Raw genomic sequence first — 27975 nt, 5'->3', positions numbered from 1 at the left:
GGATGGTTAGGTCAATGTCTATCGTAAGTATGTCAATAAGGTGGGTCGTTTGTATCACAAACGTTTTCTTAATCAAATTTGAAAACAAAAGCTAAATTAACATGTAAACTGTAGGCCTAATGCTTAGTTGTAGACTAACGTTAAGCTGAGTTGGTTGTGAGTGAAGATTGAACCACAGGACTTTGACGGGCTGTCAATAATAGAGTAGGTCCGTGTATATCCGTACACCTTTGGATGTCAACCCATCATTCCTTTCTATATTATCAAACGGAGAGACTATTCGGAAGCATGATTAAGCTATGATTTTACGGGAAACATAACCGTTTATAAGGATACAGCCCGACAAGTTACGAATATTGAAGACGGCTAAATCCGTACAGTAAGATTGTAAGTCCGTACACCTATTCCTGTAAATCCGTACACATGCTTTATGTATTTAGCAAACGGACTTGGTATCGGAATCTGAACGTACATTGCAATAGAAACATTTCCAAACGTGATAATCATGATAATTTGAACTAATTTATAATTCGATTGATCGACATCAGTTAGCGCTATAATCAACCGAAACATTTTTTTAGTATACAAACGGCGATTGTACGAAGCTATTTTTATAAGCTAATATTTTTGATGGATGCAGGGGCGTAGCCAGGGTTAAAACAATGTGGATGCAGTGACATAGATTTTTCTCTGCCTAATACGGACACCCCCTCTCAAAGGTACCCACAATGATACCATTACCAAAAGCACCTCCCAAAACAAGTGATGAATCCTCTCTGTAGAGATTCCCTTGTATGCTTAGATTGAAATTAACTTCCCTTTATTTTGATAATACATTTAAATTAATAAAATGAGATCATTCCAAATGAAGACACCAACATTTTTTGAAAAAATCAATTGAACTCTGTATATATATTATACGTACCATGGTTAGCACACATTTTTGTAGCAATGAGAAAATAAACATTTTCGTAATCCTTAAAATGTTTTTTCCTATGTGAGCCTAATACGCTTCCGTAAATATAGCTGATTACTAACAATACATTTGGATTTCCAACAATAGAATGTCACTATAGTAACAGTAACGTATACATAAAATTGATTGTACATTAGTTAATCTGATTGGGAGTATATATATACTCATGGGAGTTATTTTAACGATAGTATGTTTTGTGACACAAGTAGAGAGAAAATTTGCTTCTTATAAATGTTGTGTATAAACATTATCAGTATTAATTCTAAAATGAACATGAAAATGATGTGGGTGCACGAGAGTACCGGAGTCTATGGTAGCTACGCGCCTGGGATGTCGCTTTCAATGATTATAAAGACTTAAAATATTGTGACATAATACAGTACTATAGTATATATATATTGCCGACCTCAAGGCACGATAGCAACACTGATTGATATATACCGGTGTATCCTGTATAAATAGGACACCTGTATAAACCAGACAAATAAAATGATCCCGTTAACATCCGGTTTTGACAAGTTATATTGTGTGTATATATATAAGCAAGCGATGTAGCTTAAATATACATGTATATATATATATATATAAAACACGTCCATTAGAATTTATATGTTCAAACGGTTTATTTATTTTTCCGAAACTGTATGAAACGAGTCATCGTGAACATAGCTTTATATAAAACAAGTTACTAGCTTTGAAGCTACAGAATGTATGAAATTCATATAATAATATAATAATAACTCTTTATGAACAATATATCATTAGTAACAAAAAATTAAAAATAACATATATTATATAATTTACAGCTTATATAAATAAGTTATAATTTAAGCACAGATAATAAAATGTACATGTATGCACACTATGGTCGTGTACAATATCCCGATTCATATACAAATACACTTTATTGTACGTCATTATATTTATACATACAGTCATGTACATCTACTTAGCCAGCCTAGAATGTTTACTGGCACATATGGCACACAAACAGTTCTGCGTTATTTAGAACTGCTGTAACATGGTCTAGCATTGAAACTGGACAACATTCTTGGTGGTAACTTTTTACACAATCGACACATTCAAGGACAATTGATGTTGGGCATTTTTCATGTGTAGTACTGCGTCTACAAATTGGACAGTTTTTGGTTGAGTTCTTACATTAACACCTTTGCCCTTTCCTTGCATTGCTTTCTTCAATTCTCTTTTCTCTTTCCTTTTCTGTTTTTCTTCTATTAGGTTTTGTTTACTCTCCATTTCCTTTGTCTTTTGTTCGTATATTGCGTCGCTTGTAAGGAGCATGTGTACGGTTACTTTCTTTGTGCTTTCTTTTACTTTTGGTGCTGTATACTTAAAGTTAAACATTTCATCGACCTGATCTGTCCACGAGGGCAAAGATTCGCACGAATTTGCAGCTTCGACTATTACAGGAACAGAAATATTAAAATTACCAGAGTTGTCTACAGTACCACGGATTTCCCCGCTAAGAACAGACTCTTTAATATCTGACTCTGACAATACCGTGCCTATACAATCATCGTTCTCTTGGCTTGTGGTGCTTACTTCAATCTCTGTAGATACAACATTAGTTTGGCTAACAGGCGAGGGAACGCTAAAAGAATTAACAGCGAGGGGCCTAGAGTCAATCATATTTGCACTCACATCAACAGGGAGTAAACTGCGTAAATTGGCACTAGGATTGGCATTTATTGGAACATTGGAGCTGGTAAGAGCAATGGTATCACCATATAGAAGAGGGGGAACCGTTTACATTTACACACGGATCGTCAACTTGGGGAAGTGTGTCGTTCATACTCGAGTTATCCGTGTGAGAGGAAGCGTCACCGGACGGTCCTACGACAGCAGATGGTTCAGTATTGGATGGGACGGATGGTGCAAATGCTTGTTCTGTGACTGCGGACTGATCGACAGGATATATACCACACTTCCGGAACCCACTTTTGACGTTTTCAGGCGTGAAAGCCTCGTCATGTGCCACCCGAAAAAGCTTTGGCCACTCCCACTTTGTTTATGGTATTATTTGGGTTATTGGCCATGAACTCGGAACACACGCGACTGTAAGCTCTTGAAAGAGGACCAAATACGGTTTTGTCGAGCGGACAAAGGTATTGCGTAGTGTGTGGCGGGAAGGCTAGGAGAGTGATATCATTTTCTCTTTCAGCCTCTATCAAACCTAGGGTTTCGTGGGACGAATGCGAATCAAGGAAAATCATTTGTGGGCGTTCAGGACCACAGTGCCTCAGAAAATGTTGTTTAAACCAAAGTTCTCCTAAAGCATCTTCCATCCAGGCACGTTGCTGGAACGTATACATGGTATTAGGGACGCCCTCCTTTGTATTGTAAGCATACAGACTTTTGTACGTTTTCCCTTTTATGATTACCATAGGGGGTATTTCATTGCCCGCGGCGTTGATACATGCCATAACACTTACATTATCTCTAGAGTTACCAACGCGTCCTGGGGGATTTCTGACCCCAGTTTCCGCTATGACCTTAGCTGGTTTATGTGTTAAAGGGACACTCGTTTCGTCGATATTCCATATTTTCATGGGTTGATCCTTAAGTTTTAGGGAATCAAGAGTTTCGTTCAACGCATGGAAATAATTTCCTGTTACCACAGGATTTAGCATTCGTGCCCAAACGGTTGATAACGCGGTTGGACTTCTAATGCTTAGATCTGGGTGTCTTTTCATAAATCTGCTAAGCCACTCTTTTCCCGAAACTCCGTTTCTAAACGGCGTTTTTAACTGCATCCGTTTGCAGAGTCGGGCAACTCGTACAGCAAGCAATCGTCGAGTAAGCCCGAAACCCTTTGCTGTCGCATCTTTCAACTTATTGGCCAGTCCCTGTTCTATCTCCCTTGGAATTACTGTTGGTCGACCTTGTAAACAGACATCGTCTGTTTTCCCCTTAACTCTGTCCTGTATAATCATCACAGGCACTCCGTATTTGGTTGAAGTTTTTCTTAATGAAAGCTTTTTCTGCCGAACAGCTTCAACGGCCAAGAGTAACTTTTCTGTCGTGTATTTCTGACGAGACCTTTTTGATACCGTATTCTTTACCATGGCCTGAAAAGAAAGTGTTTCAAATGTGTAATTTTACTCTAGACTATAAGTAAGTAGAAATGTGCTTTTTCTATTTATTAAAAAGAATATATATAATTATAGTAATACTCTTAGAAAATGCATGCATGTGAATTAATACATGCATGTATTAGGCTAGTATACACTTTATATGACAACGCAGTATGTACGGATTTACACGTCTCGGAATGTAAGCTATATGAGAATTGGATGGTAAATCCGTACACTTTTTTAATCCGTAATTTTCGTAATTTCTAACTCAAAACAAATTTAAAATATATACAATTAGAAAGATTAGATATCTGAATTCAATATTATCTGATTAACATTTGCTGTTATGTTCTGAATTTCTCAAAATACCTGTTACTGACGTAAAATTTGATGAGCTCTACCGGATGTCAGACTCGTCCAGGATAGTCATTCGAACACTGAGCGCCGTACAACTTTCAACCAATCAAATAACGGCAAGTACATTCATGACGTAATAGTTGCTAGATATCGCAAAACCGGAACTGTTCTTCCTGTATTTAAAGTACATGCGACACCAGAGGAAATACAATGTTATACCTTGTTAATATCGTGTTTTATTCAAATGTGTACGGACTTAAATGACTGTACGGATATACACGGACCTACTTTAATATGAATCATGCACAGCATAGGAAGATAGAAGCTCTACTAGTTTATTTTATTTTCTATTTCATGTAGAAGAAATAATTTAGAAATAAAAGGAAACGCTTTAAACTATAGAAGTATATGATGTAATAATTGTATAGCATAAACTCAAAGAAATGAATTCAAAGATTCGGATTTCTCTGTGTCCATTCAAGGCCTGGAGTGCATGGTATGCAAATCCTATGATTTTGCGCCATTTGGTGATGTTACGTGACGTCACGATTCCTTGTGCTCATTATCGCTTTGGTGGATATTTTGACTGTATTCTATAGTTTTTAATTTTCAAAGTGTTATTATTATAATTTAAAAAATAATAAAAAATGTTTAATTACCCCTGTTATGCATTTGCATTAGTTAAATATATATTTACCGGGGAGAGCAGTACCGGAGTAACGCACAACCTCCCCATATGTATGAAAAACGGCGGCCGCAAACTGAAGCTGTCAGTCTGTAGGATTGAATTTTGAAGATTGTCTTTTTTCTTATATTTTCGTGTATCTGTTACCTTAGAAGTGCTTTGCACTTTGTGCCCTTCGGCTGTGCCCTTATAAGTGACATGTAGCCGGTTTATATTAAGATTTTGGACCGCTGCCTACTTTATATGTGATCATTTTTTTGGACAGTCAGTTACAAACTTGGCCTAGTTAGGTAAGTAAGAGCGTAGCTCGAAGTGTCAAGGCATACACATTTCCAGATTAGTTTCAAAACACTTTTATAACAAACATGTATCTAGAACAACATACACATATCATTCATAGACAATATTGACAATATTAACAATTTCAAGCTTAATCCCATCTTTGAAAATAAACTTTTTAAATGCATCCTGCATTGTTTTTTATGATAATATTGCACACTGTCACTTATTCTACAGGAAAGCATGCACACGAGCGTGTTCCATGTTGCACGTACATATATATACAACATTAGGTGATCTTTGACCATTTCAATTTCAACATTTTTTCCACATTCACTCTTACATTACGTATGGACATACTTTTCGTATTTACAAACTCTTTGTTGGGGTTAATCAACTGTCACGTGTTGCTTAGTTTACATATACCAACACACAAATAAATATTCTGTATCAAATTTCTTGTAATATCCTTATATTTTTAGAACTTTTTCTCAATTTTAAGGTATCCAAAAATCTTGTTCATGGTCCACTACCTGATATCATGTTTTAACATCCAGTTTGTTTTAAATACTTTATTTTGGCAAGTTTCTTTCTCTTTCAGATAAAGCAAAGCTGAAGTTTGTTTTATCCTTTCCATTTCGCTAGCATATGTTTTTTCATTTAGTTTTGTCAGGTATGCAAGAAAACACAAAAATCACAAATTGTAAATCCCTTTCAGTTTCTAGATACATGGTACAATGTATCACTAATCACGTAATCACAAGTAAAGACGTTGCCCTGGTTGATCAAGGCTATGTAGTGGGGGAGGAGAAATAGGTGCCCATGTACCCCTCTGGCACTTTTTCGAAACATGGTTTTTTAGGAACGGTATGATGTCTAGTTTCATTTTATGCTTGTTGCCATTGACAATTAATGTTCCATGGGGGGTCATATGGCAGCCATCTTGGATTTCAGGTATCCAAAATGATACATTCGTATATACGCGCATAGATAGAGAACCAGACAACAATCAGAGGCAAATAAACACATTTTTAATATGATTGAAACATGCTGAATACGATTAAATCATAGTAATGACGTTACGTCTTCTCATTTTTGTGAAATGGCGGGAAAACAATGAAATATTTAGCTTTTTTCCCTAAAAAATCGATAAACGTCATAATTTTCATCACAAGTAAAAAAAAAATGATGGACAAAACACCTTGTGACAGTCTTTTCGAATTACACTAACCCTTGTGTAAAAAATGTTGACTATAAAAAGATATATCGCATGAGTGAGGTGGGAAAAAGAGGGGGAACACCACCACCCCTCTCTCCCTCCACCGAAAAGAAAATGCAGAAGAAATAAAAATGAAAAACAAAATCAATAAATACTCCAAATATTCTGTCAACACACACCACAATAATTTATTTCTTTCTAGTAAAAACAACTGGGTTAGAATTATTCTCTCTCAATTTTGGATATACAATGTACCTCCCCATGAAAAAGGTGTACCATTGTGATGCCTGCTCGCATAAGTTAAAAACTAAAAATATATATAATCTCTGCTGAGGAGGAACAGTCACAGACTAGGCCGCCACAACGGGATTCTAGGAAAACAGTCCATTAGAATGAGTGGATAGGGACCGGAGGTAAAAGTCAGTGAAAGTAGTCTGACCACGCCGAAAGGCAGCAGACATGATATCCTGGAACCAGGATCCATTTTGGAGAGCCAAAGAAGCCGCAAGGGCTCTAACCTCATGTGCCATCCCCTTGCCTATCGTTCCAGATAGATAATTAGACTGCTCATAAGCAATTCTGATCACCTGACATATCTATCTGGAGATATACTGGGAGGAGAAATCCTGCTGACCCTGTTTAATGGGCAAGAATAGTACATCGCCCCCTTGTTTTATCAAGGTAAAACCTAAGCGTCTGCCTGGAACAAAGCAGCCGATCCTTCTCCTTCAACTCAATAGAGATTGTGAATCTTTCCCAAAAAGGCAGGATCAGTGAGTAGGGTAACAGAGCTATATCTGGCCCAACGAAGCAGGAAAAATGAATAGATGGATATCACTCCTCCTACAGCCTGAGGCAAAAGCAAGAAGGAAGTTAAAAGTAAAAACCTTAATGGAGACCACGGAAGACTCAGAAGGAGCCCCTTTCAGTTACACAAGTGCTAGATTCCACTGTGGAGCTAACTGCCGTACCCTAGGCCTGTCCAGACTGAAACTGCTAATCAAGGCAGACAAAGAGTTGGAAGACCCTAACTCTGGTCTACCATGAGAATACAGTACACAGGAAATAGCCATGCGATAGCCAGCATTAGTACCAGAGGTAAGTTTGCGTTCCCTACACAAATAGAGAAGGAAATCCGCAATCAGCTGGACAGAGGCCTTGACCTGATCAATCTTCCTGTCGATACACCAGTTACAGGCGACCTTCCATGACTGGTAGACGGCAGGTGAGGAAGACCTTATTGTTCGGACGATGCGAGCTGACACGTCTTAAGAAAAGCCTGACTGAGCGCGGCCTCTTGAGATAGCTTCCACTCTCGTGAATGGATCATCCGGAACCGATGCTGGCGCAGGAGATTGGTTCTGAGTGGGAAAACCATAGGAATATCCACCAACAGAAACGACAAGAGCTCCGGAAACCAGGATTGTCTCGATCACAGGGGCGCTATCAGAAGGAGGGGAAAGGAAGCTCACGAAACTTCTATTAGAACTCTGCCAACCAGGTTGAATGGAGGGAATGCATAAGCATGTATTCCCTCCCAATCCAGAGATAGAGCGTCTACAGCCCAAGTCATTTGGTCTGGCACCTGAGAGACAAAAGTGGACAACTAGTTGTTCAGGGAAGTGTCGAAAAGGTCTATATGAGGTCTGTTCCACACCTAGCGAATGTCCTCGAAGATCGGAGGATTTAGCTGTCTTTCCGTCACAACTGGCTTGCGGCGCCTGGAAAGAGTATCCACCAGAACATTCAACCTGTCTGGAAGATGCTTGACTAAGAGAGTCAACCGCATTTCCTGACAGAAGAGAAGAACGCGAATGGCATGGGCACAAAGGACGTGGAACTTTGCCCCCACCCTTCAGATCTCCAGATACGCGACAACTGTAAAGTTGTCCGTAATTACAAAAACCACCATTGAATGTAGAATATTGAATATTCTGAAAAGCCTGCAGAGCCAACCGAACAGCCATTGTCTTTAGCACGTTGATGTGCTCGGAGACCTGATTCCCAGACCACTCCCCCAACTGGCAATGGCCGTCGAGGTAAGCCCGCAGCCTGTCATCTGTGAACAAGGTCATGGTGGGAGCTGACTTGGACAACGGAACCCCCGGAGAACATAATCTTTCAGAGTTCACCACCGAGCAACTCCTTCATGGACTGGTTGAGAGAAAATCACGCCTCCCATTCCCTGCTGGCAGGCACCCAGTTTGCGAGGAAGAACATCTAGAAAGGTCTGATGTGAAGTCTCCCTAGGGGAACCACATCTGCCAGGGAGTTGAAAACTGAGAAACAAACGCTGGACGAATGCTCGTCGAAATAGATGTGGACATTTATTTTCCTGAAGTGCTGAAATCCTACACCAACCCGCAGCAGCTTGATGAACACCAAAGGAACAGTCGCGAGGACGAGAGGATTTAGTTTTGAGGTAATGAGCTGTGCTTTACCATCGTTTTTAGGACAAAAATATCAAGGATAATAATTCTAACACAGTGGTACGTTTCGTTCTGGTACGAGCCGATAATTTATGAACAATTCCATGTTTTCCAGTTGCTCACTAAAAGATGGATTATTACGGTGCTAACCACATACTAGATGTAATGAGTCGGCAATGGCCGATTGGTATGATGTCATATTACCACAAGCCCTTCACCTCTGAATCGCTTGTTCGAATCCCATGTGGGGCAGTTGCCAGGTATTGACTGCTGGCGGTGGGTTTTTCCTCCGGGAACTCCGCCTTTCATGTGTTTACACAAGGGTAAATGATTGTTACAAGGTGTTAGTCATTTTTTTTTTTAAATTATGACATTTTCGATTTTTTAGGGAAAAAAAGCTGAAAATTTCATCCCCCCCCGTCATTTCACAAAACTGAGAAGACGTACCGTCATTTTTATGATTAAATCGTATTCAGCAAGTTTCAATCATATCTAAAAATGTGTTTATTTGCCTCTGTGTGTTGTCTGGTTCGCTATCTACGCGCGTATATACGAATGTGTCATTTTGGCCATTTTTTATAACATTTTTCGGGGGCGGGGGGTCCCTCTCTTTTTCCGACCTCATTGATGCGATCTATCTTTTTATAGTACACATATGTTTACACGAGAGTTGATGAAGACGTCAAAACCGGAAGTTCATCCCAACTTATGTGATGTTAACATTTTGATTAGTGATTTGTGGGTCATAAGGATTAAAAAAAAAAATAAGGATTAATAAAAAAAAAAACATTGGTTCGGAGGTTTGGAGTGGGGGAGTGCATTCGGGAACCTCCTAGCCCAATAGCTTATAACGGTACTTCAAAAGATCTACTATATAACATATTGGAAAACTTAGTGTTACACTGCATCAGTAATTCTAAATTATGAATTGAAATATCACACTAATTTTATTTCCCGATTTTATTAAAGATGCTCCCCCGCTAACAAATGATAGTTTTCACTATTAAAAACAGCAGAAGACGATTTTATATTTTTCTTCAGTTCCAAAAGTTACTTACTTTACACCATTACCGCCATTGAAATGTTTGAGCTTCTAATTTGACTTCAAGTTAAAAATATATAAAAAAAAAAAAAAAAAAAAAAAAAAATAATAATAATAATAATTGCATCCCGAAAAATTCCGTGGCACTATATCATATTTGGATTAAAGTACTGATTGCGCATGACCCAAATGCAAAATAAATCATTTCATATTATTTTTTGTGCTAATTAGACTTATGTATACACGCTTAAAACACTAATTATTGTTCAAATGATGAAAATCACTTATGCTCTGTCGGCGGTGGAGCATCTTTAAAACTATGTATTCTCAATCTCTTGTTATATAAAACTTACATCAGTAATAAATAAGACCGAGATACTCTGGCCATGACACCAGATTTATGACTTACAGAATCTTTCCCTACCTAGAGGGTGTGACTACGAAACCACAACCCGAGGGGTAATTCATGAACGTCTTACCCGAGGCTTGCCGAGTGTTGGACATTTAGGAATTCCTCCGAGGGTTGTGATTTTGTTATCACACCTTCAAAGGTAGGGAATGATTCTTATTCTCCCATATAAAAAAGAAAAGAAAAAAAGGAATAATAGCCTTAAAAGAAGCATTTTTAACGCGATATAAACATGGTTCTGTCGTCTGCACGTCAATAATGATGACGTCATCGACAAAGCACGCCACGGTCACACTGCATGAAGTCATGACGTCACGTAATTGTCTTAAAGGTTAGCGTGCGCAATCTGTCATACCCTAGGGGTTAACAGAGAAATCAGTGAATGGTGGGAGAAAGATAGATGTCCTAAACCAGACATCTATCTGTCATAATGTCTTAGTCTGGTGTCAGGGCCAGAGTATCTCGGGCTGGTAACAAATAAGCAATATTATACGTGAAATGAACAGTTCATTAACATGAACATACAATTGTATTAAATAAAAAGTATTTGGCTAAATGTCCCTCACATTCATTATCCGTTAATAACTTATTATATAAGTATATATATATCTTCATATACAATGTAGCTCAGTTATTGAACCTAAATATGCTAAATAGATTGTATATTCTATGTACATAAATAACGACGAATAATATGTAAGCAGCTTATTTTTACTGACTGCAGTTAATTTATCAAATACATGTATATAATTAATTCAAATTTCAAAATTCCTATTCTTTAATTATCTATCCTTTCCTTGCCGTTCCCGCTGCAAAATGGTCTGTCAAACAAAGCCATCGTGTCCATCCCGTTAAAATCTAGCATCATTCAATATAGCTCATCATCGATATTACAGGGGTTACTTTCTTAGACATCATATTCACCAGACCTCTTGCCTATCTCATAGTAAACCTGGAGATAGTTCAGGAGGAAATAACTGACCAATCTCAGGCCTCCAGAGACCCCATTTGAAGAGTACACAGAAAGCGACGCCAAACTTCAAAGCCACTAACTAATATAACGAAAGAGTACCGTTATTTCATTCTTTTTATGTATATCAAAAGATCAAATTACTTCTGTCTTCTGTTGCCTTCGGTTTTTGCTATGACATATTCCAGGGGTGAATATAACGACAGTGATAGTAACCACTAGATTATCGAGCATGTAATATAGCTATGACATCCAGCATATACACATAAGTGTAAAAAGTACACAGACAACACCAAAGTTTGAACTGGGGTTGGGTGGTCCCGTTTTCCCTTATATCATTTTTTTACACTAGCTTTCCCTTTTAACTACAATGACACGAAATTCTCATCTACGCTACTTGTTATTCATGCGCATGAAGCACATATGTGAACAATGTTCACCCATGCATATAAAGTGGTTAGTCAAACCCCTCTCCGCACTGTGTACATCCTGTATTGTTACCCATAGAGCTTTAAACATTGATCCAACTAGTGTTTTTGACAGATTGAATATTTAATGACTAGATTGTGCGCCGATTATGTGTTGTTATAGTGAGGCAGGTTGGTATGAGCTGTATAATGGACATGTCAGAGCGAGAATAATGTGGAGGCCTGGATGAATGTTATAATGTGTAAGTATTTCATTTCCTATATGTTCAGACTTTGTTCTCCTGACATAAAGGACAGATTTGTGTGACAGCAGTGGTGATAAATATGTTCATATCATTTTATACATAACATAATGGACGTCAGTGGGGGATGTGCTTCCAACAGGATTGGGATTTCACGAACACGTTCAATTTTGTTGAACTCTACATACTGGTAAGTTTGAATTGAACGTACATTGCAATAAATGCATAACACATTCGACTTGGGATCAGTGTAATATATAAACCCTGTTTCTTGTTGTTCCTGAACGTAAAGGGGATATCAACTACCGATGAAACATTGAAAAATATATAGCAATGCTATTTACTATGAATCTAATGTAACGAAGTCAGTAATTAGTTTTCCACACGTGAAAGATTACATTTAATGAACCTACATGTATGTGTTATAAACACGGGTATTAGCCTAATACTTTAGCATTGCATTGAACCCTATTGTATCTATTATGTGTGTTTTAAACACCGCTTCGGGTATACTGTAGCATTGTATTGAACCATCTTTTATCTATGTAATCTTTACATAAATGTTTAAATATGTGGTATTTTAAGAGCTCTGTTATAATAGTAAGACGTGAACACATGAAGGGTTTGAAGGTTTTGACACACCTTGATCTCTCCTGTTAGCGTTGTTATAAACCATCTGATATTTGGCTTTAAGCTACACATGTAATAAATATATGAACAGGCACCAGAATCCAACGTATACCTGTATACATGTATGAATGGAAAAGAAAACAATTTTAGAGCATGTGGGATTTTAGTATGTATGTTATATATGATCCACAAGTGAAAAATTACAAGAAGTACTTGTGCCTTTGAAAGAGGTCATCAATGCAATGAATCATATTTATTGTTTGTTTATAAGCTTCACTTTGTAATATACATGAACAGGAACAAAATACAGTTACGTTGCTTACTTGAAAAAAATAACATTAGAGCATGTGGTATTTTACGAGGTCTTATATGATCCCCACAAGTGGAAAAATACAGGGAGCACATGTCTTTGAACAAGTATAAGTCAACAATGTATTGAACCATATTTTATTTGTTTATAAGCTAAACATTAACATGAACAAGTACCAAATGCAATGCATACCTCATTAAGGAATGTTAATAAAATATTATTAGAATGTGTGATATATTTAGGAGGTGTATTATTATGCGATTCCCACACGTGAAGGATTACAAGCAGTACACTTGTCTAAAGATATACTGTGTTTTAGCTTTTTATTACACCATAAACTGCCTCCCCTGCGTTCGATGAATATCTTTCTGCTCGATTGGTTAAAGCTTGCAAGGCTGTTACCATTCACCAGCCTAATCAATGTAGTTTTAGAGTTCTAAAAATCAAAACAAGCGATATGATACGAATGAATGTCGGTCTTGTGCTTTAGATATAGGTCAGACGTTTTAAACACGTATGTCAGGTGAAGTAAAGTCCTCGCATTGGCTGTAGTAATTTGATAGCTGTTTTTGTCAGTTCAATTGGCTTTAAATAGCCTACAACTCGTTTTGTGGCTGTCAGTAATGTTTACTACAACTAGTATGCATCCTCGACATTCAAGGGGTTTCTACTACTGTCGTGATATCCACCTCCGGACTATTTTATATCAAATATGAATCCTCTCTGTTTTGACAACAAATGAGTTTCCTTTCAAATTGATGAACTTCAAAAGAATCGATCGAATGACTGTATATGTGGTTGATTGTTTGGTGTTGAAGTACTCGTTGCTCCCTCAGTAATCTTCAAAGGAAATATCTGCAGGCCTGTAATTGATCAGTTTTTGTCTTCTGAGATGCCTTTTGGTTAGCTATGAGATAGTCCAAGGTTGGATATAAGGACAGTGAAAATAACCCCTGGAGTATCGAGGATGTCTATAATCTACAATATCGCAAGCCAAGACTGTGTCGATATGCATGTGTAATAAGAGAGGAGTAAAAAAAAATGTAGCGGGTTCGTATACTGGACTTCCAAACACTAGCTGGATGCTCTACCGATTGAGCAACATGATCACCGATGATCGACACAATCCAAACCCGCTACACATGCTTTCATCACGATAGTACATATCTGTTCAGCTGAATGTATTGCTGTAATTTAAAGGTTTAGATACAATTGTATTGAAATTGAACTAGTAGAAGATGGTGTCAAGAAAGCAAAGTGAAACACAAACATTCGATAAATGACCTAAAAGTATTTCCACGTTATAATTAAGAAATTTGACGGCTATTGGGCGAAAAGTTGTAAGTCGAAGTCTCATGAGTCCAACTTCCACTCACCCTAACAACTTAGACTGACCTAATGTGATTTTAAACTTTGTGTATACATGTATATTAGATGTTTCCGTTATAACACACAAGGAGACAGCAATCTCTTAAGTCTGGCCTTCACTTGTGAATTTGTTTTATACCAGGATGTTTGTTTTAATTAACATATTGAAAGTGGTCACAAGTGCTTAATACTTTGGAACACATTTCCGTTATAGATATCAAGTTCATAATAACATGCAAAGTAGAAAGGAAATCGTGAAACGATGATATTTTATTAGATGAGTTTTCTTGATGAAAGAAATTACTATTATATAAAGAATTACCCTCACGAGTATGACAAAGAGTTTTTTTTCTGATGAGAGAAACTACTATGATATAAAGAATTACCCTCACGAGTATGACATTGAGTTTTCTTGATGAGAGAAACTACTATAATTCAAAGAATTACCCTCACGAGTATGACAAAGAGTTTTATTGATGAGAGAAAGTACTATTATATAAAGAATCACCCTCACGAGTATGACAAAGAGTTTTATTGATGAGAGAAAGTACTATTATATAAAGAATTATCCTCACGAGTATGAAAAAGAGTTTTCTTGATGAGAGAAAGTACTATTATATAAAGAATTACCCTTACGAGTTTTAATCTGACCGCATCCTTGATTCTCCAGGGGTACTATCACTGTCGTTATATCCACCCCTGGACTAGTAAAATTATTAAGCATATCATAATAGGTCAAAACTAAAAAATAAAACCTTTCTTTCCTTCACCAACACATATAGATAAACTGGAATTTGAAGGTGTTCTGGGATAGTCGTGAGAGGGAGAGACTCCAGAATGTAGGGGGGGGAGGGAATGGAACATCCCCCGGACGTTGGTCTGTGGTGTTAGGGAGTCGGGCATATGCATTGAAGCGGTAAACAAATTGGAGTATGAAAAGGGATGTGAACAACGGGAAGTACAAACTCCTGTTTTTTTATCTGATTTTACTGGGCTCAAAATCGTGGTTATTGTGTAAATGATTGAGGATAAAAAAGATTTCGAGTATTTGAATTTAATATTTTAAGATTAGTAAGATGCTCCAAGGCTGACGAATGGCATCTTTTCTCTATCAAAAAAGTAGCAGTCGACTTCGTATTTTTCGTAAGTTACAAAAGTTATGTACTCTACACCATTAGTAACATCATTGTAAAGTTTGAATTTCTTATTTTACTTTAAGAAAAAAATATTAAAAATGATTAGTTGCGTTCCTAAAATATCCCATGGAAATATAGCCTATAATGAATAGGTATTAATTGCGCATGTACCAAATGTAAAGCTAATTATTTAATATGTGTTTTTGTATTAAGGCATATATATACGATAAAACAATATTTATTGTTCAAATGATAAGTATCGTTTATGCTCTGTCGGCAGTGAAGAATCTGTAAGTATCTGTTACATCTGGACACGTAGGCAAATAACACAAAAAATATTGATGCAAAATACATATTCTACACGATGAACTGTATTCTATTGAAGTATGTTTTTTACATAAGCCTAAAGCCTTGTGTTCACCAGCTAAAGGTCTACATAAAAATACGGTATGAATTGGTGTGTGATGATGGTCATTAAAACTATATTTGATTCAATTCGACCAAAGTAGCTGATAAAAATGCCTGTAAGCTGATGTTGTATGTAGATAACTATACACAATAGCTAAAGATAATGTGTATAAAATGTCGCAATGTGATCAATGTGTACAAATGGAGGTAAATCGAATATCAAATTAAGTTATGCAGCTGTTTCTTCTTCCCAACCCCCCTTCATATGCAGCTGTCTCACCTTAATCCCAAATTGATTGCTGTTATTACCGTCCTAAACCAATCATACACTATAACAATAAATTGACAAAAAAAACTGCTCTGTAGCGAGATTTTTCATTGGCTTAAAAACGTTATCGTCTGTAACATAAAAAATAAAGTCGCTGCCTGAAACGCTGGCTCTGATTGGCTGAAACGGCGAAATGATTCATGTAAGGACGGCCTCCCATGTATGCGGTGTGTTGCATGTATGAAGTGCGGGTTTGTGTTTTGGGAGACTGCGGTATATTCGTGTTGTGTCTTCTTGTATAGTGGAACCCTTGTCCTTTTTGTATAGTGTTATATCACCTGACCCGGTCACATTATACTGACAACAGGTGAACAAGTCATCTAACCCAGAAAACAATGATACAAGACAACGTTATTTAAATAGGAAAATATATCTTGGTCATGTCGATCCCTGGTAAGAAGAGTGGTGATTAGTTGTGCTACAGCAATATTTATTATTAGTTTTGTAATATTTATGATCAGTGAGAATTTGAAAATGAAATGTGCATTTCAATGGAATAAGTCGTGGTTGGCAAATTTCAATGTATCGATAGGCATGCGGTTTTGTTCCTTTTTATTTTAATAAATGTGTCAGAAAATGTTTTTTTAAACATAGAAGACTGAGTGAGTTCAATGTTTAAGCTTTTAAAAACAAATGGAAGTTTGATATCAATGAATGAACGCTTGTATAGACCGATCCTAAGGTTGATAGGAAGTTCTTTACTCAGACAATCACCACAAGAACGCATCACTTATCACTTTAAGCTAAAATATATTGAAGAACTTTTCATTAAATCTGAAGAAGATTTTAAAAGCTTTCTCTCAGTTGTAAGGGATATTGATGAAACTGGATCTAGGTATCTCGTTGAATGTTCAAATTTCGTATTGGTTAGAGGAAACTTATTTCTTCAAATACCAAAATCTGGTGTCCGTTCCATATGTAAAGTATCACTGTCACAGTAATGATGTCTGAGGTCAGGATCATGTTGGCATGTCTGGTGTTGGAATAAAAGTAATCTTGAGTAACACCATACCATTGTTTCTCCTCTGAATAACCAGGCATAATCTGAAGTCTGGAAGAGAGAGAGAAACGCTGTGCAACTATTTGTCAAAAAGTTCATGTTTTTGTCAGAGCCTGAACAGACTTTTACTTAACGATACACAATAAATTATTATTTAATAACTAATGATTACTATATACCATCTGAATTTAGCGCCTAATTTTTAATTTTACGATTTTCATTTCAAAGTTATTTTCATGAACTTTAATTAAAACCGTTAGTAAAAGTTTCATTTCTATCTGCTTTAAAAGAAGAGATTCCTCTTTAATAGGTTGCATCCCATGCAGTTGTGCTTATGTTAAAATATTTTTGTGTGATAACGTTAAGGTTTTAGACACTGTTAAAAATAGTGATATTTTGTATGGCTACATATATATATAACTTCGTAGGTGTATGTGAACATAACTTAGTCGATAAAAAGTGTCTATGCGATCGGGCCTAACTTTCAGTATTACTGTTGACTCATAGATTGTATCGCAAGAAATATACATTTCAGTTTAAATCCACGGGTTAAGTACATACACTATCACAATTTAAAATAACTATGCCATTATGTTTACTGGTGTCTATAGCATGTACAAGGACGCTATTTTGACACATTGAACCCTTAAGCTTTTTGACATTGTTATGCCAATGGGGCTTTAGATAACATACAAATATGGCATATATGGATGCGTATAATCAATGTTATAATGTCTTCTGTGAATATAGTGGGGTAAGTTTTAAAGGTAGGTTTCGCCCAACCAAATAAATATTTTTTGTGAAATGTGATAAGCGGAAGAAAAGATGAAAAAACATATTAAAATATCTCAATTTAATTTCTTTATGTGTTTGAGATTGAACAAATGTGTCTTGAATACAAAATTGAAGGAAATCCTTGATTTATTACGGTGTCCGTCAGACAAAATAATATGCAAATGAAGCTGCGATGGATTGTGTTGTCGAAGTTTGGCGCATGCGCATTGTCACGCACCAAAAGTAAACAAAATGGCTGAACGAAAGTGTGTGCGATGAAAAAAATTATTTGAATCGGCAACAAAGTGGAGGAAATTATAATGGATTCGGTAGCACCCTAGGATATATATAGGAAATTAAATTCAGAGATGGCATGTAGCAATAGAAGAAACAGAAGCCACATCTCAAGCGGAACTTGCCGGGATCTGTTGGGACTCGTGTAACGGCATTGCACGTGGTGAGTTAAATTTCAACACATATGCCAGCGCACAAACAGCCGCAGACTAACTACATGTTTATTTGGTGTACAAAGTTAGCGAGCGTATGTAAGTAACATGAAGTGTTTTAGATTATATGATATGTATAAACAGTCCCTCGCACTTCGATTTGTTGTTGTTGTTTTTTAACTAAACATGCCGTGGCAAGACTGTCACTTCTATCTGACATTTTGTTGCACGCTTCCGTTTGTTGCTGCGGCCTCGTTTTGGAAAAAATACGTCATGTTCTATGTAAAGCTTGACTTCGCTCTATTTTTAGAGGAGTATTTTCCTGGTCAAGCTAGGCAACTGACCACCCATATTGTTCGCTGTATGCATTGAAAATGATCTGAAGATTATATCTATGTATAGGATAAATTTCAATTTCGTAGTCTTTATATTTCATTGGGCGAAACCTACTTTTAAGAAAAAAATCTTACCATTACAGAACTCATTACCGACCTTCGTCTCCTGGTTTAGTGGTGCTCAAATATACCACATCGTCTTTAATAGCATCCTCAATCCATGGTAACTATCAATGTCGTTAATTCCATCTCTGGACTACGTATGCCATAGCAAACCTGGAGGTTTTGTGTGCAATAAAATACGTGCAGGTATTTTGGTCCTTTGACATCTAAAGAATTTAATAACGGTATACTGTAGGTGCTTTAAAGTTGGGCTACTCTGTCTCCAAAATCTTCAAATGAAGTTTCTGTAGATCATTTTTCTCCTAGACTACCTTCAGTTTTGCTATGACATAGTTCAGAAATGGATAAAACGAAAGTAATAATAACCTCTGGAGTATTAAGAATACTCTAACGGTTATTGTTAACCAATTTGTTTTCGCCCGCTATTAAATTTTTGCAATTCCCATTTCAAAAGTTCGCAAAGATTAACTCCTGTGGATTTAAAAATTGAATAGAATCAATTTATGATAAAAGCGATGCAGATAATAATACTTGCGGATAAACTTTCACGAATTTATTTTGGATTGCAAAAAAAGTTACTTTACAATATGTAAATGTGGAAGGGACACTTTTATTTAATTATATTGATTATCCTTTTTATTTGTTTGCGCCGCACCCGTGTGATTGAATCTGCGTTCGTATATCAGGTGTGATCGTCGTAAAGTGTCGTTGTAGTTTGTTACGTCATGATGGTCATGTATGGTCTTAGTGCTTTGGTTGGTCCGTGTTGTATAGCCATTGTTGTCTCTATGTGATTTTATGGCTAGTTGGCGGTAGTTCGGCTTGAAGAGTGGACGTTCAATCAGTGTATTTGACTTTGACGCCAACAATCTGTATATATGTCATCCGTTTATACGTCCTAGTGTAGCCTTGGTAATGATGATGTTTGTGTATACATAAAGAAACCCACACAGGGTTTTCTTATAAGATCCTAATAAAACCTGGTTCCAGAAACTCATCAAGGGTCATGTTTATGTGTTGCTCTACACCCGTTTACATAAGCCATTACCTTATTTTTAAATTTAATCTCACACGTTTGGTTTGTTTAAGTTGATTAACGTGGTATAACCGGTTAATTTTTCGGTGATGATATTTTCAAGGGATATTTTCACGGGGATGATATTTTTACTGAATGATATTTTTAAGGGATGATATTTTCGCGAAATGATATTTTCACAGGGATGATATTTTCATGGTGATGATATTTTCACGGGATGATATTTTCACGATTTCGTGGGTCATCATCATTGTGACCCGTCAAATATTTAAAAAATGGTTGAATTAAACACACTCTTGAAGGCAATTCCGAAATTTCAATTCGCTGAAATTGAATTTCCTATTTTTTTTCTCCCGAAAATAACTATGTATAGTTTTTATCATGAAGTTTGATATTAACTCACAAGCTGTCAAATAGTACAAGACTCTTTCATATTTGGGTATGAAGGATGAGGATATTCTACCCGAGTGATCACAAAATGCTTTTAAGACATTTTGTGATCCCTCAAATAGTAAAATAACACTATCCTTCATATCCAAATTTAAAAGAGTATTTTTCTCTCATAACTCGACGTTTTATTGCAATTTTTTTCTATGATTTCCCGCCATTTTGAAATAAATTAGAAAAATAGAATAAAAAATCCTGTTGCTTGTATCTTAAAGAAAATCCAGCCTAATTTCTGAAAAAAAAATGTGAAAATTGTTCCGAGAAAATAGTAATTTTGTTAACGCGTGACGTCAAGTGGCTGCATTGCATTGGTAGCCATGCAATACAGCCTCAGTATTACACGTGTAGGTAGGAGAGAAGAAAAGATATAAAAATCTATAATAAATCACTGACTTAGGATTATTAGTGATAATATTGTGTTTCCTCTTTTTCAAGGTGTGTATGTCAGGAAACCTTGCAACTCAGCTGAATTGAAAAAATAGCAATTATTTGCACTTAGCGCAGACGATCTCTTCACTGCAAATTATGGCATCAAAACCTCATGCAAACAGGTAAGCATTATTTAGATTGATTACAAATGAGTCAGCATGCATATTGATATATTAAGTTTAATTGTACAGCATATAAAATCATACTGATACTCCTTAGAGTGAAATGAGTCAAATAATTATTTAGGTGATAGTAGGAACATGATGCTAATTATTCTCGGTGTAAACCATATATGCTATTAAAGCCACACTATACGTATCTACCAACAAAAAGTCAAGTTAGATTCGACCCCTGATAACTGTTAGCATTTATTGATGTAGATGAAATTCAGTTACATCAAAGAATATCTATAATCATCTCTTAATAACTTTGGTACAACAGTTGTTGACAGTCGATTCTTGTAAACATGCCTTCATTCTAAACTAGTTCCATAGATGTTACGATTATTGCCGAACGAAAGAGTTTGGACAGACATTTCGTAGTTACGCTAGTCATCTGACGTTCTCCCCAACGACGTAACAATGTCAGCTAACTTCGGCTCGTTTGACTAGATGGGACCCACTATTCAATAATTATTTGATTTTTGATTTAAAAGTTTCAGAATCATTATCGCTCATCTTGACTTCTGTTATGCGTGATTTACAACAATATTTCCCCCCAGAATTCTTCTAAATCATGAAAACAATCAAACAGATAATATATTGGGACTTAAAGTATTACACGCACTGATGTATAGGCCGCAGGGGATAGCACAATCAGGCATGTTCTATGATTTTGTAACTTAAATCCCAAATACAATACATACAATGTACATGTCACCAACACTGACAGATTGATGCGAGTTATCCGTCGATATTAAAGTTTAATGTGCACATGTGTGGGTGTATTTTGATGTTTCATTTTGTCACAGAGACTCCCATTACTCCAATGATATTCACGATCTGCATTATGAGTGCATCAATGCATCATTGACTTAGTGTAGTATTGCCTATTTACATGAATGGACAACCTGTTTACACCAAGTTATAGTGTGCAGTTGAAAATTGATACTGCCGTTAAATTAACCAGACTAGCTAGTTGTTGAATAAAAAAAATAAACGTCTGGATAATTAACGGAAAAGTGAAGAGCTATTGAGTTTTTGTTGTCTTTAGGGACTATTTTTTTCATCACATTGACATTTTTCATCAATTATTATTTGTTTAAATGATCCAAATGCTTCATGTGCAAGAAAATAAGGTATATTGAAATACTTTTGCACAAGAAGAAGATATTTCAGCTATTCTCTTGCTGTTTTTTGCTTTGAAACAGCTTTTGTACAACGTATAACCCGATCATTTTTCTGTTGGTATTAATTCCAATAACAAACAACCAAAAACAAACAAACCGAATATCGATATTTTGGGACATGGCTGAATAATTAAAATCTAACATGACCATATAAATATTGCAGAAAGGCAAAATTCGATATGACTGTGTTGATATTGATGTTACCTGTTTTATATTTGCAGACTTCAGTTGCTGTCGACATTGTTTCTCTTGTTCCTGATATTAGGAATATCTGTATGCTTTGTGTTGTATAGAGGAACAACTTTCTCCAGCTTAAAGCCTCCTTTTCTAGTGATGAAGAGCATTTTTGTGGCTCCACCTCCTCCGAAACCAAAACCAGTGAAGCGAGTGACATATTACAACAGACCTGCATGGATCAGTCAACACGTGTTTGACACGTGCGAGGACAGGTGTGTCATGATATCGTCACCATACTACAAGGAGAGTGACGTAGTTGTGTTTCATGCGCCGGATGTACACCGAATGGAGCCGTTAAAGAAATACAAGGGTCAGACTTGGGTTTTCCACGATATGGAGCCGCCATTTCTAGTGCCAAGTTTTAGAAAGTGGAAACGGTTATTCAACTGGACGCTTAGCTACAGACGAGATGCAGATATATTTAATCCGTATAGTTATTTCTCACGCAAAGAAACACCTAGCAATGACGACTTTCGAAGTATGCAGTGGACGAGCAAGCAAAGGAATATCGGATGGATAGTGTCACATTGTGGTGTAGCAAGTCAAAGACTTAAATATGGACAAGAACTTCGAAGATTTATTGATGTCGATGCATATGGTCGTTGTGGTAAGCTTCACTGTCCAAGAGGTCAGTGGAAGGAATGTTTGGAAAAATATAAATATTATGCATCATTCGAAAATGCGTTGTGTGTAGACTACGTAACGGAAAAGAGCTTCCGAATATTTGAACGGGAGGTAAATTCAATACCAATAACCCGAGGAGCTCCGGATTATTCAATCTACCTTCCTCCGGGTTCTTTTGTCGACAGTAGAAACTTCTCCTCCATCAAGAAACTTGGAGATTTTTTAAAGAAATTATCAGCTGACAGACAAACATACATGACTTATTTCAACTGGCGTAGGTATTATAAGGCAACCGATATGATTGACAGTAAAATGGGGTTTTGTGAACTGTGTCGGAGGTTGCACAACCCATCGCAGAAATACGACCGTCTGTATGAGGATATTGACGAGTGGGTAAGACAAGACGGACTTCCAAGACACACATGTCGACCTGTAGTAGATGTTATATGAATTCATTGTTATACATATTGCAATATAATTAGAATACAGATCCTTAATATCGCTCCGTATGATAAAGGATCTGAAAACATCCCATATTAGGGTTCACGTTGTGGTGACCTTACGAATTGCAATTAGAATTTCGGAAGTGAATTTCAAGGGACGAAATAGTTTGAAAAATATGTCAGAATTATTTTCGGGTATAGTCATCTCGCCATTGAGCACGCTAAAGTCAATTGTATATGTATACTGGGACGAAATGTCGTTTTCAATTGATGTAGCTAGATGTAGATACTGTATTTGATCTGAAGTACAGGACGCGGTTGCTCAAAAGATGATTAGCTTAATCACATGACTAGAGAAAATTTCAGTTCTTATTTGCTGCAATGTTGGTAAATATATCTGCACTAAAATCAAGTAAGTTCTTAAAATCCTATAAAAGTTTGTAAGTGTTTAGTCTTGATTTGAAAATTGTCGTTAAACTTTGTTTAGCATTATCATCTTTTGAACAAATGGGCCTAGATGGTATATATGTCACCAGAACGTGACCGCTTGTGGGATGTTGTCAGATCTTTTATTAAACGGAGAGATATTAAGGATCCGTATTTTAATCAGATTGGACATATCATTAACATATTTGTGATACATGTAGTTCTTGCCACCAGGCTAGATCTGTCTGTCTCCAGTTTCATGAGTATTCCTTAATTTAGGAATTCAATGGCTTAAAACTTTGCAAAGAAATGCATTACAGATGTTTACTAAGAACCTTATGTGTGAGGAATCTTAAAGATGCTCCACCGCCGACAGAGCATAAATTATATTAATCATTTGAAAAATAATTGGTGTTTAATCGTGTACATATATGCCTAATTAACACAAAAAATAATATAAAATAATTTATTTTGCCTTTAGTGCATGCGCAATCAATACTTAATTCCATATAGGATATAGTGTCACGGAATTTTTTCGGGATGCAATTAATTATTTTTCATATTTTTAACTTGAAGTAAAATTAGAAGCTAAAACTTTTCAATGGTGGTAATGGTGTAACTTTTGTAACAGAAGGAAAATACTAAATCGTCTGCTCCTGTTTTTTATAGTGAAAAAATACCATTTGTCAGCTGTGGAGCATCTTTAAGTAAATTTTAATCCATGAAGTTAAGCAATGTTTGTGAAGCTAACCCCTGATCAGCATTCCTTATCCTAATGCTAATACAGTATATATACTATATTACCGTATAGATGGTTACTTTCGCAGGGATGCTATTTTCGCGATTTCGCGGGCCATCATCTTGGTCGCAAAATTTTTGATCCGTGAAATGATAAGGCCAAAAAATATGTCTGTTGAGGGTTGCCCGAGTCGACCGACCCTAAATTTTTACCCTCGACCCTAATGGTTTTTTCCACTTTTCTACGAAAATAAATTCATCTTAGAGCGAAAGACACTAAAATATAAAAAAAAAAATCCTCCCGACCGACCGGCCCAATGTTTTTTACCAATGTAACCCTAAACAGACATATTTTTTGTCTTAGAATTGGTTGAATTATATATGCACTTCAAATCAAATCGCGAAATGTCATTTCGGCGAACTTAATTTTTTTATTTCTTTTTTTTTATCCCGGCTATACGGTATATTCCTGTAATTCCAGAGATTTTCCTACGCTAGTGGTTCATCCAAAGTGAAGTATGTGTTCCTATTCTCGCTTTTCTGCAATTGCATATTACCGAGTTATCTGCCATTGCTTGTAGGCGTTGATTGTAAACGTCATCAGTTTACGAGCCTAACGTTATACTTTCCAGAGAGAAAATGGCGTGATTTTCGTTAAAAAAATGACATCACAATAGATACCTACCCGCAAGTACGTAATATATAAGCATTGATATCACTCTTTTTGTTAATTCCATCGGGGTATGACAGAAATTTTGTTTATAAACGCGTAGCAGATCCTCTCTAAAGATTGCAAGCAAGATTTATTTCAGACCTAAATAAGATTATGAATTAGTGGCATCAATGCCTATGATAAATTTCCCAGAATACTTGATAAAATAAAATACGTTTACACGTATGATTCCAATTGATTTTCCAACGGATTATTTTCCCAAATCAATACATTACGCCAATCTTTCTATCGTACTGTCACGATAACGTCGGATTTCCACGCCATTCTCGTTTTTTTTTTTTTTTTTTTTTTTTAGTGGTATGAAAAAAAAATGAAAAGGCCAATCACAAAGCCAGAATTATTAAATTAATGATAACTCTACAATATAAAAAGACGGAACACGGAAGCAATTGTATATGTCATTTACGTGTGTGAGAGAAGGTGTGACTATTCTAAACTTAATAGAAATCTAATCGCTCTCATGTAATGGCTGTAATAAGTAATTTCCTGTATGCTTTTACTTTAAATGAACTTATTTTCGTGCACGTATTAATTTAATGGTAGAGCTATAAGCTTCTTGAATTATCAGTAAGAAAACTAGATGTAAGATTTTGACGGTTTCGACAAAATTACGAACAATAAAACTCTTAAGGAGAGCTGAAGTTGGTTGCGAGTTCCCAGTTCCTAATTCCGTTTAAAGATGCTTCACCGCCGACAGACCATAAACGATACTCATCATTTGAACTATAGTTGGTGTTTAATCGTGTATATGTATGCCTAGTTAATACAAAAATAATACGAAATGATTCATTCAGCTTTGGTACTTGCGCAATCAGTGCTTCATTCCATATAGGATATTGTGCCACGGAATTTTTTCGAGATATTTTTATCATGAAGTGAAACGAGAAGCTCAATTTTCACAATGGTCGTGATGGTGTAAAGTAAGTAACATTTGTAACCGAAGAAAAATGCTTAATCGCTTGCTCCTGCATTTGATAGAGAAAAAAATTCGTTTGTCAGCGGTGGAGCATCTTTAATAAACGTAACTAGGAACGATGTGTATAATTTAGGAGAATTGCAAATCGAACTATACATCGAGTTGTAATCATAATAGGTTCTTTGGGGAAAACGTGGAAATTTATCGATAAAATGAAGGAAGCATACTAAAACATTGCTTAGATTATTTGCAATAGGATGACTCAGGAACGTCTTATTTTTCATCTCGGTTTTTGCCTTTCTTATCGATTAGCTTTAAAGTAATGTGTACCAAAACTGGATGAAATTTTGGCATGCTGTTTTTCTTCTGCAATACAGATATATTAAAGTGAGCAGTCGGGCAAGGATGGCTAAAGTCGGTAAAGTGGTGTGAATGTATCCAGTATAATTTCAACTGGTTTTCTTTGCCCGACTATTCACTTTAAAACCATAAACACTTTTTTTCAGAATAAATTATCCTGTCAAAAGTAAATTTACTGAGTGATTTTGCGACCCGCTTTTTAGTCCTATTCTTACTGCAAATTGTACTGAGAATATCTTCTCATTATGCATAGTGAAAAAAAATCCAACAAACTTCATAAGGTTTGGTGAATTAAGATGTGAAAAATCATTCAAAGGTACAGACAAACATGTATGGTGCTCTATAAACATTGGTTACAACTCCGATTTTTTAGCAATATGAAAGTTTTAGTTTTTATGCAATATATATGCTTAGTTAAAAACACACCTGCAGTAGTCACTTCATAATTACATGTGCTAATTTTGAAATAACACTGAACAAATGCCAAATGAAATTGTAGACCACAACTTCACTTCATGGTCTGACTATATGCACTCATTTCGCTGAACTGTAGACGTAAATTATATACAGTATTTACATTTATCTGTAATGATTTTGACAGTACTCCCATTTTAACTCATTTGTTTGTACAAAATTAAAACATGTGCATTGTAACTATTGTTATTGGGAACATACGAAAAAAAAAACAGCACATGCAAAAGGTGTCACTTTAAAATCGTGAATCACTCCTAATTTTTTATTGCATATACATCATTTCAATAAAATGTAAAAAAATCGTATTTTAAATTCAATTTTATGTGGCAATGAAGCACTATATTTTGTTGCGTTTCTTGCGTTTCAATTTTACAATTTTTGTATTAGTTGATTTTTAAGTATTTTTATGTTTATAGCTTATGTTGCCATTTCTGTTTTTTTCTTTATTTTTTTTATTTTTTTTTTCATTTGAATGACTTTACCAAAACTTGCTAAGTTTACAATTAACTGACATTTACATAATGAAACTAATTTATTGTAACATGCATTGTTATACTTATCCAGTTATTTTATGTCTAATAAAATATGTTCAGCTTAACGTCAGTTGGTGGATATTCCAACACAGAATTTGTTCGTGTTTGATTTATTCAACTTTGGTATGATCCTGGGAAAATGCATATAAGACTACAGCCAGCTGACGAGGGGTTACGTATGTCCACCATTACTAATCTGTGTCTTTTGTACAAATCTTTAGGATTGCATGTGATAAAGGTAA

At 35.9% G+C, this 27975-nt stretch overlaps 3 protein-coding genes across 4 annotated transcripts in view; 2 read left to right on the top strand and 1 right to left on the bottom strand.

The window, feature by feature from the left end:
- On the top strand, positions 1–27954 carry LOC138309317 (alpha-(1,3)-fucosyltransferase C-like). 2 transcript variants are annotated; one of them, XM_069250493.1, is made up of 3 exons: positions 1–40; positions 20908–21023; positions 22471–27954. In XM_069250493.1, the coding sequence occupies exons 2-3, from the start codon at positions 20998–21000 to the stop codon at positions 23558–23560; spliced, it is 1116 nt and encodes a 371-aa protein (XP_069106594.1). In that variant the 5' UTR covers positions 1–40; positions 20908–20997; the 3' UTR covers positions 23561–27954. The 2 variants fall into 2 exon arrangements, with proteins under 2 accessions (XP_069106594.1, XP_069106593.1); XM_069250492.1 differs by lacking the exon at positions 1–40 and adding an exon at positions 11908–12131.
- Positions 2965–4062, bottom strand: LOC138308611 (uncharacterized). The gene has a single exon (XM_069249655.1). It carries the CDS (start codon positions 4060–4062, stop codon positions 2965–2967), a length of 1098 nt encoding a protein of 365 aa, XP_069105756.1.
- The window catches only part of LOC138309316 (rho GTPase-activating protein 18-like), a 76751-nt gene continuing 60926 nt past the window's right edge, over positions 12151–27975 (top strand). Inside the window, exon 1 of the mRNA XM_069250491.1 lies at positions 12151–12321. The gene's annotated coding sequence lies outside the window, so the exon portion shown is untranslated. The remainder of the gene's footprint in view (positions 12322–27975) is intronic.

The sequence above is a fragment of the Argopecten irradians genome, chromosome 15, assembly GCF_041381155.1.
Source record: "Argopecten irradians isolate NY chromosome 15, Ai_NY, whole genome shotgun sequence".
NCBI lineage: Eukaryota > Metazoa > Mollusca > Bivalvia > Pectinida > Pectinidae > Argopecten > Argopecten irradians.
This window is presented reverse-complemented; position numbering and strand designations above follow the sequence as displayed.

Bases quoted from the DNA above. Each gene is read 5' to 3' on its own strand.
- LOC138308611 (XM_069249655.1), bottom strand. From the start codon at position 4,062: ATGGTAAAGAATACGGTATCAAAAAGGTCTCGTCAGAAATACACGACA.
- LOC138309317 (XM_069250493.1), top strand. From the start codon at position 20,998: ATGGCATCAAAACCTCATGCAAACAG. The intron at 21,024-22,470 runs GTAAGCATTATT...TTATATTTGCAG, and splicing joins TCAAAACCTCATGCAAACAG to ACTTCAGTTGCTGTCGACAT.